The sequence below is a fragment of the Brienomyrus brachyistius genome, chromosome 1 (genome assembly GCF_023856365.1).
Source record: "Brienomyrus brachyistius isolate T26 chromosome 1, BBRACH_0.4, whole genome shotgun sequence".
Lineage (NCBI taxonomy): Eukaryota > Metazoa > Chordata > Actinopteri > Osteoglossiformes > Mormyridae > Brienomyrus > Brienomyrus brachyistius.
Window position 1 is genome coordinate 7,902,050 of NC_064533.1, and position 13,594 is coordinate 7,915,643.

The 13,594-nt window shown below is 46.0% G+C and overlaps 1 protein-coding gene across 1 annotated transcript; it reads left to right on the forward strand.

The window, feature by feature from the left end:
- The first annotated feature begins 371 nt into the window (after positions 1-371).
- On the forward strand, positions 372-7,745 carry LOC125751634 (sodium-coupled neutral amino acid transporter 2-like). The gene is made up of 17 exons (XM_049030737.1): positions 372-425; positions 724-751; positions 1,452-1,574; positions 1,671-1,752; positions 1,857-1,972; positions 4,520-4,593; positions 4,694-4,786; positions 5,029-5,110; positions 5,438-5,520; positions 5,602-5,660; positions 5,967-6,143; positions 6,226-6,305; positions 6,441-6,541; positions 6,678-6,802; positions 6,892-7,036; positions 7,126-7,223; positions 7,622-7,745. The coding sequence occupies exons 3-17, from the start codon at positions 1,453-1,455 to the stop codon at positions 7,724-7,726; spliced, it is 1,542 nt and encodes a 513-aa protein (XP_048886694.1). The 5' UTR covers positions 372-425; positions 724-751; position 1,452; the 3' UTR covers positions 7,727-7,745.
- Positions 7,746-13,594: the final 5,849 nt, after the last annotated feature.

Sequence of the window (13,594 nt, forward strand, 5' to 3'; positions counted from 1 at the left end):
CGCTGCTTTGAACCTGAACCGAAAAACTGATTCAATGTGACGTCCATCATATCAGTTCTCGTCCAGAACACCATCCTTGCTTTTGCAATACCCTTCTTCTAAAATAAATCATTAAAGTAAGCTTTGTGTTTTGCTAGAAGCGCCACGCAGTGCGTAAATATGATTATTAAACACGTCGAAATTTACAGTTTATTAAATTTTGTTGCATTTTGATGATGGACGTGCCTGCAGTTAACTGCAATCGGATAATTGACTTGAGCATACATGCCACAATAGGTAAAATGAGACTTACGCCTTTGTATACAAAGCGCGTCAGTGCGCCTCCCCGGTTCACCCCCCCGGAGTCACGCGGCTTAGACATGCTTATAAGCCTCTAGACTCCGGCCATCGCTCCATAACAGCGTAGCGAAGATCCTGCCATAGCGGTGCGGGGTGAAAATAGCCTATCCAGTGTTTTGTTTTAAGTTATGTCCTTACTTAAATAAATTTGAAAAGAAGCGCTTTGGTGATTTATTTGATAGTCTCCGTGTATTTGCTAGAAACAGGACATTGCATCATTATTCGATATTTATCATAGATATTAATTATAACATTATCAATAATAGTTAACAATAATAATTACTTCTATCAATTGTCAATATATATTTTCAGAAGGAAGGAAATACTTTTGTATAGCTATATATTTAAAACAGAATACCGCTTTTTTTCCCATTCGCGCTCCAGGGATCGCGCTGCCGCGGAGCATCCTAAGGTAAGATAACGGTATCACGCGCAGCATCATTTTGCGTTATTTTGACTGCTGCAGTGTAATCTAAAAGAAAAATAAGAGTGCCCGTTAGTGCATTATGGCAGTAATTTACTGAATAAAAATGTCCTGCTTGAAAGTGTATGTCGCACGTCTTGGTTTGTCAGTCCCGTAAGGAATATAAATATTTTAAATATCCTGTTATATATTATTCTTGTGACCTGCTAAATAATTTGCAGAATGTTTCGGGTGATGGCTTTGCTTATATAAGAGAAGTGTGATAAATGACGCGTAGACAGGGTGCGGATGATTTTTTGATGAATTTGTCTGAGAATCTCCCATTCGCCTTTATATGGACTAGTAAGTGTTTTGCTTCAGTATTTATTGTGCCATAAGAAACATGGAGTTTCGCTTTTGTTTAGTACTGGTAGCTTTTTAACAGCATCTCTCCGTCGCGTCGGTCGGTGCTGCGGTCAGTGCGTCTGTTTCGGTAGGGTGGCGGAAGCCGGCTGGTAATTTTCCATTCAGTATCCAGCACCCCCCCCCCCCCCTCCCCGCCCGTCATCGCCACCCACCTCCCCTTTTTCCCTTGTACACACGTGATCGTGGTGCACGGTTGCATTGCCCGATATCGATTATTTATTGAGTGCGGAACGCCTTCAAAAGGACGGGCGCGTTTGTTGATAAACACCGTTTCCATTTGCAGGATGAAGCAAGCCGTCGCTAGAACCGAGATGAGACAGTTTAACGTTACACGTGACGAGGACAGCTGCAGCTCCACCAGCAACGATTACTCCGGGTACCCCAGATCCGTCAAGGACCCGCTAAGGTGAGGCGCTCCCAAGCCAGGTCGGGGAGAATTCTGCATCACAATATTTAGAATACAAGTTCTCACTTGCATTATTAATCATTATTGGCCATTTAGGGAATATGAGGACATGGATCCAGAGATTCAGAATTTCTTGCCTGACCACCAGCTGAGAAAAAAGAAGTATGAAACGGAATATGTGAGTTTTTATTCTTTAAGTCTTCAGTTATAATTATAAACATAATCATCAATTTTACAGAATTAAAAGTTTCACTCAGCTGATAGTTTATTTCCACCCTTTAGAGTCCTGGAACCACCTCTTTCGGAATGTCGGTTTTCAATCTGGGCAATGCCATCATGGGCAGCGGGATCCTGGGTCTCTCCTATGCCATGGCCAACACGGGCATCCTGCTCTTCTTGTGAGTATTTGGATGCTGCTGCAGTAAAATCGGCCCAACGCTCTGCGTTGTTTCCACGCTCTTTAGCAGACTCTTGCGGAATGAGCCACTTTAGTGATTTGTATCAGGAGCCTGAGAATCCAGGGGTGTGGGCAGGGACGGATTATGGATTGTGTGGGCCCCTGGCAAAACATTCGCGAAGGCCCCCCCCCCCACCACCACCAGCACCACCACCACAACCACCGCAATTCAAGGGCCCTTGGCAGCCAAACACCCTCCCTATAGGGTCAGGGGCCCTTGTAGGCAGAGGATCAAAGAATGTAGGCCCTCTAAAATAGACAAACGAAAATACATTGTTGATAAGTGTTGCAAATTGTTTTGGGCTAGGGGCCCCACGGGCCCCCTGCACCCCAAGGGCCCCTGGGCAGCGGCCCCGCTGGCCCGGTCCGTAATCCGTCCCTGGGTGTGGGTGATGTATATAAAGAGAAGAATGGAAATTGCTGAATACAGATGTTGACATGGGGCATATGGATATAAGCGGTAACTCCTTCAGGTCATGAAATTAAGTATAATTAAGATGCTTAAGCAGCTAATCCCCTGCATTCGGGGCGGAATGGGGAACTTATGTTATATAAGGACTTTTCATGTAAGGGTTTAGGTTGTGGCTCGGCACGAGAGCGGGAATGGATCAGCGCCCTCAGGGGCTGAGCTGCCACCGCTGGCTGAAGCAGGTCGTGGAGTTTGGGACCACATAAAGAGTCAGTGTGCATGGGGAGGGGGCAAAAGACCTCACTGTGTGTAGGGAGCGTTCAGTTACCCTCACTGTGGAGGAATTTGTGGTGTGTATTGGTGTGACTCAGCAGGTTTGGATGCCACAATAGTGGCCAAAATTGTGCAAACGCCTAGCATTTTTTTTGGCATTATGCTTTAAAAACGACAATGTGATATTGGCAGTAATTGTTCATAAACAATCAATCCCTTGGGGACAAATAAAGTTTTTTGAATTTGAATTTGAAAAAGAATGTTTACAGATATCATGCAGCCGGATGATTAAATAAGAAACTGGAGTAACTGGAATAAAGTTCTGCAGTCTCTAAAAACTGAAAGCGTTTCCACAATATTGGCCACTGGTGTATGTTTATGATCCAGAAGGTCGCCAGTTCAAATCCCAGGATCTGTGGAGTGATGTCACCGTCGGGCCCTTAACCCCAAATTGCTCCAAAGACTGTCTGACACTGTTCTCTCAACTGTACGTCGCCTTGGATGAAAGCTGCCCGAATGTCCTGTTAGAGAGTGCAGACAGGCTGGGAGACATTAATGAGATATATGAATGTAGCCTGACATCAGCATCCTTGAAGCCATGTGAATTAGACTGGTGTTGTTATATTTACAGAGTAGAAAGGGACTCACTGAAATCGCAGCGGTTTCATTACACTGGCACTGCTGTGTGCCCCCAGAATCAGACACAGCCCAACCCTACCTGGGCTGGCAGGGGGCACAACAGCTCCCATTAAACGTCTGCATCTAATAATAAATGTACCTTTTACATCTGTTTATCTAACGGGATCATTTGGAGCGTTATGCACGCGCCATAAAACATAAATCACCATTTGCGATCGCGTGTTAGCAGCGTGCGCTATTTTAAGTTCCTGTCGCTGGAGGGCTTGCGATGACACTAATTCCATGAGATCAGCCTGAATCAGTCATACGGAGGCCTGGCTTCCGCTTCTGATCGCCGTGGCAACAAGCGGATCATCTTTCGGGCCTGTTTTGGTTACCCATTGTCACTGTGTTTTTGGGTCATCCAGGTCTCTCTTCCGGAATTCATTTAATTTTGGATTGTATGAAGTGACAGTCACATAGCAGTCCTTTATGTGCTGTAGTGTTTGTTTTGGTGCGACTCTTGCTTTTTCTGTACATCCATAAAGCCCAGGTACAGCCAACACACTGTTCGGGGTGTCAGCCTTCATTCAAGTAATCAGTCCATTTAAAAAGTACTGCCACATCCTCTGTGAAATCTGTGAGATTATTGCCTCCTCCTGTTATCTCTCCGAATAAATGAGAATTAGCCGACAAACTCCAGTTTGGAGCACAAGCAGATTTTCTTCCAAGAAATGCTGACTTCCTCTTAGCTGTAGCTAGTTAATCGTGGGCGGGAGGACATCACCAGTGCAGTCGATGAGAAGATGATCTGCTCTCTAACCGGGTAATCCTGTCCTCGTGACACCGTGCTGTACCCTCTGGGTCCGGGTGACATATGCTTGTGAAGAAAGAACACAGTCCTTTATTATTTTAACAGAGCCTCCTTGGCAGTCTTTAGATATGACTCAGGACCTGAGTTTCACAGGAATATGATCCAGAAAATTTCTCCTCCCAAAATCCAGCTACCCTGATCTAACATACTTTGTAATATCTTAGCATGTATCTGAATAAGTGCTTATTTGTCTAATCTTCTGGATTTCATGACTTGGAAATTGATCTTGGTCTTTGTGAGGTTGAGCTAACGCTACTTTAGGTCTAATGTTTAACTTTAATATTTTTATCTTTATTTTTAATATTGCCCTGCAGGGTCCTTCTTACTGCTGTCTCGATATTCTCTCTGTATTCCGTTCATCTGCTGTTGAAAACGGCCAACGAAGGAGGTAGAGTGACGCTTCTTGTCGATTATGACAGTTTTAGTGAATCTTAACCAGTGTGCGTTACTTGAATCCCACGAGCTCCTTTGTGTCTCCTGCCCGTCAGGGTCGATGGTGTATGAGAAGCTGGGCCACAAGGCCTTCGGGATGCCGGGGAAACTGGCTGCCTCCTTCTCCATCACCATGCAGAACATCGGAGGTGAGGCACTTTGGCTTGGGAGGGGACTCTTACTAAGTCGCCCACGCCGGCCCTGATAGCACCCCCTAGCTATGAGAAATGTCACACCTGCACCGACAGCGATAACAGCGGCAAGGCCGCTGGCTAGGGGGATGTCTAACAATTAACTGTTTGGTTACATGGACTTTTTCTGCACCACGCATCCATGTCGCTGAACGAAAGTTTAAGGGATTCCCTATTTATCGAGCCTGTCCTTGCTCCAGCTATGTCCAGCTACCTCTACATCGTGAAGTACGAGCTGCCGATTGTCTTTCAAGCGCTATTGGGACTGAAAGAAAATTCCGGGTAAGTCACTGTAAAATTCTTGGTCTCATTGAGGTTCAAGTTCCGAGGTTTATTTGTCATATGCATATATTTACATTGTATATCTGGGTAATGCAGAGAAAAATATTAACAATAATAATAAAATAAAAAGTAACATATTAAATATAAAACGCAATGATATCAGTAACTGTAAAATTAGGATGTTAGCTGAATAATGTGGGACAGTACGGTGTGCGCAGTGCGTCGTGTGCAATGCAGTGTGCACAGTGCGGTGTGTACAGTGCGGTATGTGCAGTGTGGTCTGAACGCCTGCCCCCTTTTATTTTCTTTTTCACTCGCTTCTTGCAGAGAGTTCTACTTAAACGGCGACTACCTCGTGCTGCTAATCTCTCTCATCTTCATCCTGCCCTTGTCGCTGTTACGGAATCTGGGTAAGAGTCATCGACCTGTCGTGGCCGAATGAAACGCAACTAATGCCGTCGCGGTTGCTGAGCTGCGCGCCTCTGTTTCAGGTTACCTGGGCTACACCAGTGGCTTCTCCCTGCTCTGCATGGTCTTCTTTCTGATCATGGTCAGTTAAATGTATATATTTTTCCATTGCTGGGAGTTTCACTTACACAAAAAATGTTCTGAGGGCAGAACGAAAAATGATTAGTTCAGCGAGATAACCAATCAGATTCTGGAAGTGATGGGTCTAAGCAACTGGAGGAGGCGGGATCAAGACATTTGATTGGCTATGCCAAGTTATGTGTACACTTCTGTTAAAGCATTGGAGATGAAACCCAGACTCAGCATTCATTGTTATTACGAAAATCAGGTGACGAGGGTGGTAGTGAGATTGTGGTATTTTTCATCATCTTCCACCCTGATCTTTCAGGTCATCTACAAGAAGTTCCAGATCTCCTGCTCGCAGCTGCTGGAGCAGGATGTGGTGAACGTGACGCTCAACAGTTCACTCTCCCAGCTGTCCGGACAGTTCCGGGCACACGCCGGGAACGCCACGGGCCACGGTGGCGATGCCTGCGTCCCCAAATACGTCGTCATAAACTCTCAGGTGAGCGGATGGAGGGTCGCCAGTAGGGGGCGACATGGAGTGGGGCCAAGAAGCTGACGTGCGCTGTGTCTCCCTCCCGCAGACGGTGTACGCCATCCCCATCCTCACCTTTGCCTTCGTCTGTCACCCCGCAGTGCTGCCCATGTACGAGGAGCTGGAGGAGTGAGTGTCGACCCCTGAAATCTCAGACTGGCCACTCGTACCCTTAGCTGCCGCTAATCCCCCCCCGCGCCATGCTCTTATGTCGCTAATGTGCACTCTCTCTGCGTCTCTCGCTCTCTCTATCTCCCTGAACAGCCGCTCACGGAGGAAGATGCAGAATGTGGCCAACGTCTCCTTCTTGGCCATGTTTATCATGTACCTGTTGGCGGCGCTGTTTGGCTACCTGACCTTCAACGGTGAGTCACCTCCAGCGAGGGATTGACACGGGTAATAGAGGAGAGCTCCATTTAAGCTGTTAAATCCGGCATCCATCCTTCCCGTGGTGCTTCGACCTGTGGGCGGGGCTAACCTTGGGGGCGTGTCCTTTCACAGAAATGGTGGAGCCGGAGCTGCTGCACACCTACTCCAGGGTGTACAAATTCGACGTGGCGCTGCTCGTCGTGCGGCTAGCTGTCCTGACCGCAGTCACCTTGACCGTCCCTGTGGTGCTCTTCCCGGTGAGCATTCTAAAGCAACCACCCTTCCTGGAGAAGTGCGCCACTTGTTGGCCTGCATGAGTATTACAGGGCTCTGCTCTCGTTGGCAGATCCGCACATCAGTCAACCAGTTGCTGTGCTCCCCGGCGGAGTTCAGCTGGCTACGGCACACCATCATCACCATCCTCCTGCTGGCGGCCACCAACGCGTTCGTCATCCTCGTGCCCACCATCCGCGACATTTTTGGATTCATTGGTACGTCTTGGTCAGCCGCAATCATGCTGGCACTTTGTGCTGGGTTTCCGGCTGTGCTCCCTTCCTGACGGATACCCTCCCCCACCCAGGGGCCTCTGCCGCAGCCATGCTGATCTTCATCCTCCCGTCTGCGTTCTACATAAAGCTGGTGAAGAAGGAGCCAATGAAATCTGTGCAGAAGATCGGGGTAAGTGTGGGTTCCAGCCAGTGAGGAGTACATACTGAATGGAGGTGTGGATTAGGCCTGTGCCATCAGAAGGTCGTTGGTTCAAATCCCAGGGTTGACAGAGTGATTTCACAACTGGTTGCCTGAGCAAGGCCCTTAACCCCCGAATGTTCCACAGCCTAGCTGACCCTGCTTTGTTCATTGTATGTTACTTGGGATAAAATGTAAATGTACTGCGTGCCCTGGATCAAGACACCTGCCAAATTTCAGGTGGACATTAGTGTGTTTTACCGTCCATCATGTGATTGGTCAGCTCCTGTGTCAGTGCGTTATGCAGTGTGAGCTGGCTCTGTGTGCTTGCCAGCACCTCCCCCTGGCCAGCATGAGGCATGACGTCCTGGCTCCACTTTATTCCCCAGGCGTCCTTCTTCCTGGCATGCGGCATCCTGGTCATGGTTGGTTCCATGAGCCTGATCATCCTGGACTGGATCCACACTGACTCACCTCAGCCTGATGGACACTAGAGCGCCCCACCTCCCCAGCCCACCCCCCCCCCCCCCCCGATGGATGCCCCAGTGCTGTGAAGCAGCAGAGACCTTCTGAAGCGGTGTGATTATAAAGACTGCTGGAGGGAACCGAGAGCAGCACCTATGACCCATTCCTAAGAGAATGTACCGCACCCTGTACAGTAATATCTTGGACCACATTGGTGGCGTGTTATTTCAATCACTATTATCCATATTGTGTTATTTTTCATTCATCTTAGTGGCTCAGTTTACGTTCTGGATTGTGTCTCAGATGGGCACTTAAAGGTGGAATTAGTGAAAACTGTCTGTACAAAAAGAAGATTCCTTCATCTTCAGGTGTTGAAATTGATGTTTATACATGTTTGGTGCTCAAGTACTGCAGCTCTCAGCTGGAGGGCCACTCAGCGATGTATTACACAGGAAACTTCTGGATGTGGAGACGTACCAGAATCAGAGGCTCCTTCTCTGGTCACTTTTATGACTTTCATGTTTTGCCAAAAATGTGAAACTGTTTTCTTTTCTCTGCTACATGTACAGGTAATCTCCTATTCCGAGAGTATTATTCTTAAAAAAAACAAATGACCCTTATGGATATAATCTTAGTTCAAGTTCTCAACAACGGCAGGTAATGGTACTTGGTAAAGTACGCAACGTACGACTTTCTAAATTCGCTTGCGTGCAGAAGTGTTTTTCCAAACCACCTGGCAGCAGATTTTTTTTTATTTAAAGTAAAAAAAAAAAAGGGATTTGTAAATGAAAGAGTTAAATCCCAGAAATTAAATATATTTTGATCTAGCTACACACCAGAAAGAGCACCAAAGATGCTGGCCAACCAGAAGCGCACACTGGGAAAGGGAATCGCCCCAGCCTGCACAGCTGCCAGCTGCCTCCGGCCAGCCCTGCTGTTGCCTAAACGCTGGCCAGTGTTCTCTTTGGTGGTGGTTGGCTTTTTCACAGTCATGCCCTGTATACAGCTCTGCGTGTAACTCACCTCATGCCTGCCCTGCACGGTGTCCGCCTTCACTAACATCTCCGCTTTGTAATTGCTTTGCATTTGTGCTTCCAGGTACAATTGAAACAAGAACATTGGTGACTCGGCAGTTATTTATGGAACAACGTGAAATTATTTAATTTGTTTTACTATATTTATACATGTTGTATATATGTCTATATTAGTTTGAATGTTTTATGTTTCATTGACTGTAATCTCATATAAATAAAAGCTGAGCTTCCCTCAGATGAGTAATTAGCAAAACAGACCAATAGGGGGCGTTGCTTTTGTGCAGCTACTGTTTTGGATAGTCACTAAAACCCTGAAATGCTCTGGTGAATTTCCTGGTGTCCCTCCAACAGCCCCATGTCCCCCGTGCTTATATGGTGAAGCACACAGTCGGCTTTTGCACCAGTACTGCACTCTTGTTTCAGTGAAACATTATGTACTTTGTTTAATTACTGTCAAATTAAAGAGGCATATAATCCCTAAAGAATCTCATTGGCTTGTGAGACCTGGGCCGTGGGCCCCTGCATAGCATCTCTGCTCCTGTGAAATTGAGCTCTACTGATGCACTCTACGTCGTGGGTTTACACACTCATGGGCTGGACACGCCTGCAGGACAGTGATGGTTTTACGCACTTTTTAGCATACACTTTCCACACAGCCAGTTTTGTCTGTGTACTTCAGCACACAGCCCTCCCTGCGGGATTGTAATTACTTCATAAAGGCTCTGCTGCCGCTTTGCTTCCCCTCGCAGTGTTAACAGGCTGTGCTACGGATTTTCTGTTTAAGAAGCACATGCAAATTGTGATGCAATATGGTGGCAGAGCCAAAGCCAGCCTGCTAGTGAAATTCCATGGATGGGGTCAAGGTCGACCCGGCACTGTTCCGCAGCCGCGCTGATTTCCACGTGACCTGCACAGTTGCAGCAGGAACTGCGTGTCCCAAAACACAGCGTCAGCAGTTTGGAGCTTAGCGGAGAGATAGATCACTGGGAGGCACAAGTCAGGTGTCTCTCAGATATAATCTGCATGCAGGGCTTATGCCACTTAAAGTAACTCACCGGATGCTTTAGTCAAATTGCCATTAACAAACCCAAATCAATAGTAATGATGTTTGGGACGCCAGCTCAGGGTATTATGTGATGCAGGTTTGTACATGGGGCACTCAGCACCTTTAAAGCTCATGCACAAGCTCATGTTAAAAAGTTCAGGAAAAATAGTGAGGGGCTTCGGTGCCACTAGCAAACCAAGTCACTAACGCTGGTATCAAATCATCTCAGACAGGTTCCTCGAACATAACAATGAGTTCACTGTGTGGTAGAAAAATCAATGATAATGCAAATACAATTGTAATTTCAGTCAGTAATTACCAGAGCAATTCATAAAGACACTGTTGATTTAATTACAATGATTATAATGATTCACTGCTGCTTTAGAATGGTTATTATACTAAACATGTAAGGCAAGAACACAATCTTGCTGAAGTAATGGGCTTTCCACACAAATTAGAAGCATTGTATGAGGAGCTAACATGTGATAGCTTAATCTGCAGACCAAATAAGGTGCAGACCTGATCCAAGAAGTTAGAACTGTTACAGTCATCGATATTAGATATTTCTGTGCTGATGTCATATGTTTAGGATAAATGGAAAGAGGTACAAGGGAATATAGGGGAAGTACGATGAAGAAAGTAATGAAAACAGCTTGTTGAGATGAGGTAGTGAATCTATGAGAACAATCGGCTACTACAGAGTGACCCTGAAACTTCTACAGGTTGACCCTGCCTTCAACTAACGGCTGAAGCAAATGGTGTCTACAGACATCTGACCCCTCCTTGAACTGTCTGTACTCTGGCGCGTTTTTTACTATAAAAGACGCGTGTATTTGTTGTTCGGAGAGCAGATCACGAGACGCATGAAATACTGATGAGTGTTAGTTTGCCAGACTCTTAAACAAACCGACTTCTTCGAAATTCCTACAACTGAACTCCACAGTCACCAGATCTCGATCCCATAGAGCACCTACGAGATGAGATGGAGTGGGAGATTCGCATCATGAAGGTGCAGCGGACAAATCGTCAGTGACTGTCTGACACTATCATGTCAACATGGACCAAAGTCTCTGTGGAATGTTGGAAGCACCTTGCATCTATGCCACAAAGAATTAAGGCATTTGTGAAGGCAAAGGGGGTCCAAGCTGGTACTAACAAGGTGTGTCTTGTGCAATGACAACAAAGCCATTCATTCATTCATTCATATATACATGTAGATGTGAATATACAGCCTGAGTGAACATAGGGCCTATTTCTTTGTACAATATACCATGGTATTCCTTTGGCATATTCTTTTAATTGTTTCGTCATTATTTAATGATAGAAATCGCATTCACATTCTCCCATGTGGCACGGTGGGTAACACTGTCGTCTCACACCTCTGGGACCCGGTTCAAGTCTCCCCCAGGGCTCCATGTGTGGAGTTTGCATCGTCTCCCTGTGTCATCGTGGCGTTTTGTCCAGCTACTCTGCTCCCCCCCCCCCCCCCCCCCCACAGACTAAAGGCATGCTGTGACTGACTGGGAGGTGTGCGAGTGTGCCCTGTGATTGGCTGGCACCCCCTCCTGTGTTATTCCCTGCCTTGTGCCCATAGGCTCCAGCCCCCTCCCCCCCCCCCCCCATGACCCTGAATAGCACAAGCAATTATAGGAAATGGATGGATGGATTTTCCCATGTTACGTTTACATTGATACAGCTTAACAAGTACAACAAGGCAAAGTGATAAGAGCAAGACACCCATTAACATCTAAAGCATTAGAATGTACATGTGAACATATTGTTGTACTAATTTTAAAACAACATGTATAATTCATGCGAAATCGGCGTAACAGCCTGACATTTCAGTGATTGAATGTTGGCTTTTTTTGTACAAAAACATCATCGCTGGTACTCAATGTGCTGCCAAGGGCACTGCGAAGTCACATGTGCGCAGCTCTGCTACGCAGAGAGTACCGGTACAGACCGTGGCCGTAGCCTAGCAGGAATGCCATACAATGCAGGGCTCTGCGATGTTACGTCAGACATCCGTTTAGAATGTTTGAACGTCGCAGTACAAGATGGTAGTTTGCCCCGGCGCTGTTTACATTTACAGCTCGGATGATTCCCAGCAACGTGAGCTACAGGGACTGGTTGGCTGGCTGGGACAGAAGAAACTCACTGGCCTCATGCTTACTGTCACTAATAAGCTGAGTCATTCACAGCTCTTAGACGTTATATTCACACACTCGCTGCCTCTTACCGTCCAATAGATGAACTCTTACAATGCGAGGTGATGGTTAGTGTTACAGGCGTGGATGGTAATATTGGCGCCCATGCTATTGATTCAAATAACACCATATTATTCCTGAAAGATATTGAAAATGGAAGATCTCTTGTCACCCATATGAGCTCAGGTTCACAGTGGTACGAAACCAAAAAGCTGCAAAAATGCTGATTTTGTGTTCATGCTACGGAGACATTCTGAAATGGCCCGGGCAATTTTACTGGTACCCTTAAGACGTGATGGAAAAAATGTGTCGTAGAGATTTTCAAACACAGTTCTCTCCCTTAATTTGTACCAAATATATTTTCAAATATCTAATCAGTCATTCAGCCAGTTTAAACGGATACAAAGACTCACTCTCCCGTTCGGTGGTGTTTGCGTCACACTAAACATGCAGAGGAATAAGAGTTGACTGAGGAGCTTAGAACCCAGGTAATAGCCAACCATGACCAATGCAAAGACTATAAAACCATCTCCAAAGAGCCTAATGTTCCTCTGCCTTCTGCGGTAACCAATACCAAGATGCTTAAGGCATACAGTACTGTAGCCAGCTTCTCTGGTCATGGTTGCAAGACGAAACTTGACCCAAGGATATTATGAAAAGTACTTTAAATAGTAGAGAAAGAAAAAAACTAAATAATTTCAAGGTGAGCTTCACTGTCGGGGTACAATGGTCTCAAGTCACACCATCAGGAGAAATGGAAATTAAAATGAGCACCATGCCAGTAGACCCAGAATTACTGCTCTTCTCAGAATAAAACACATACAAGGCTTGCTTAGATGTTTCCAAATTGAACATGGACAAGCTACAGTCCTTCTGGGAGAACATCCTTTGGACTGACAAAACTAAACTGGAGCATTTTGGTAAATCATAGCAACCACGTGTTTCCAGTAAAAAGTACGGGGTGGACAAGGAGAACAGTCTCATGCGCACAGCAAGACGTGGAGGAAGTTCAGTGATGTCATGAGGATGCCTCGCTGCCTCTGGAACTGGGTGTCTTACACCAGTGTATGGAAGAATGAGATCAGAGGAATAGCATACCATTTCAGAGCGTAATGTACTGTCAGAAGGTTGTCTCTCGGTCACAGGCCATGGGTTCTCCAGCAGGATAATGGCCCAAAAGCAGCCCAGGATGGAGGACGGGCAAACACTGGACCATTTTGAATGGACCTGGCATGAGTCTGATTTGAATCTGATTTAGCATCAGTGGAAAGAGCTGAAATGGGCAACTGGCAATAGGCACTCAACAAACCAAGAGCGGTTTGCTCAAGAAGAGTCCGGCAAACTACCCACCGAGAAGTGTAAATCTCACGGAGAGCTACAGAAAGTTGTCTCCAAGTCATTTTCATTTTGTTTTATTTTTCACATCTGTATATAGTGTTTTTCAAACATTTCTTAAATCGATTATTTGTAACACTGATTCTAAATTCGTTGGTTATACTGCCTTAAGGATTCCAGAATATCTCACTGTTATTTATTCATTTACTTAAATTTTCCCCCAGTACAAACAAGTATGAACTACTGTCTCCAAACAGACCACAGACTGTGTAAGTG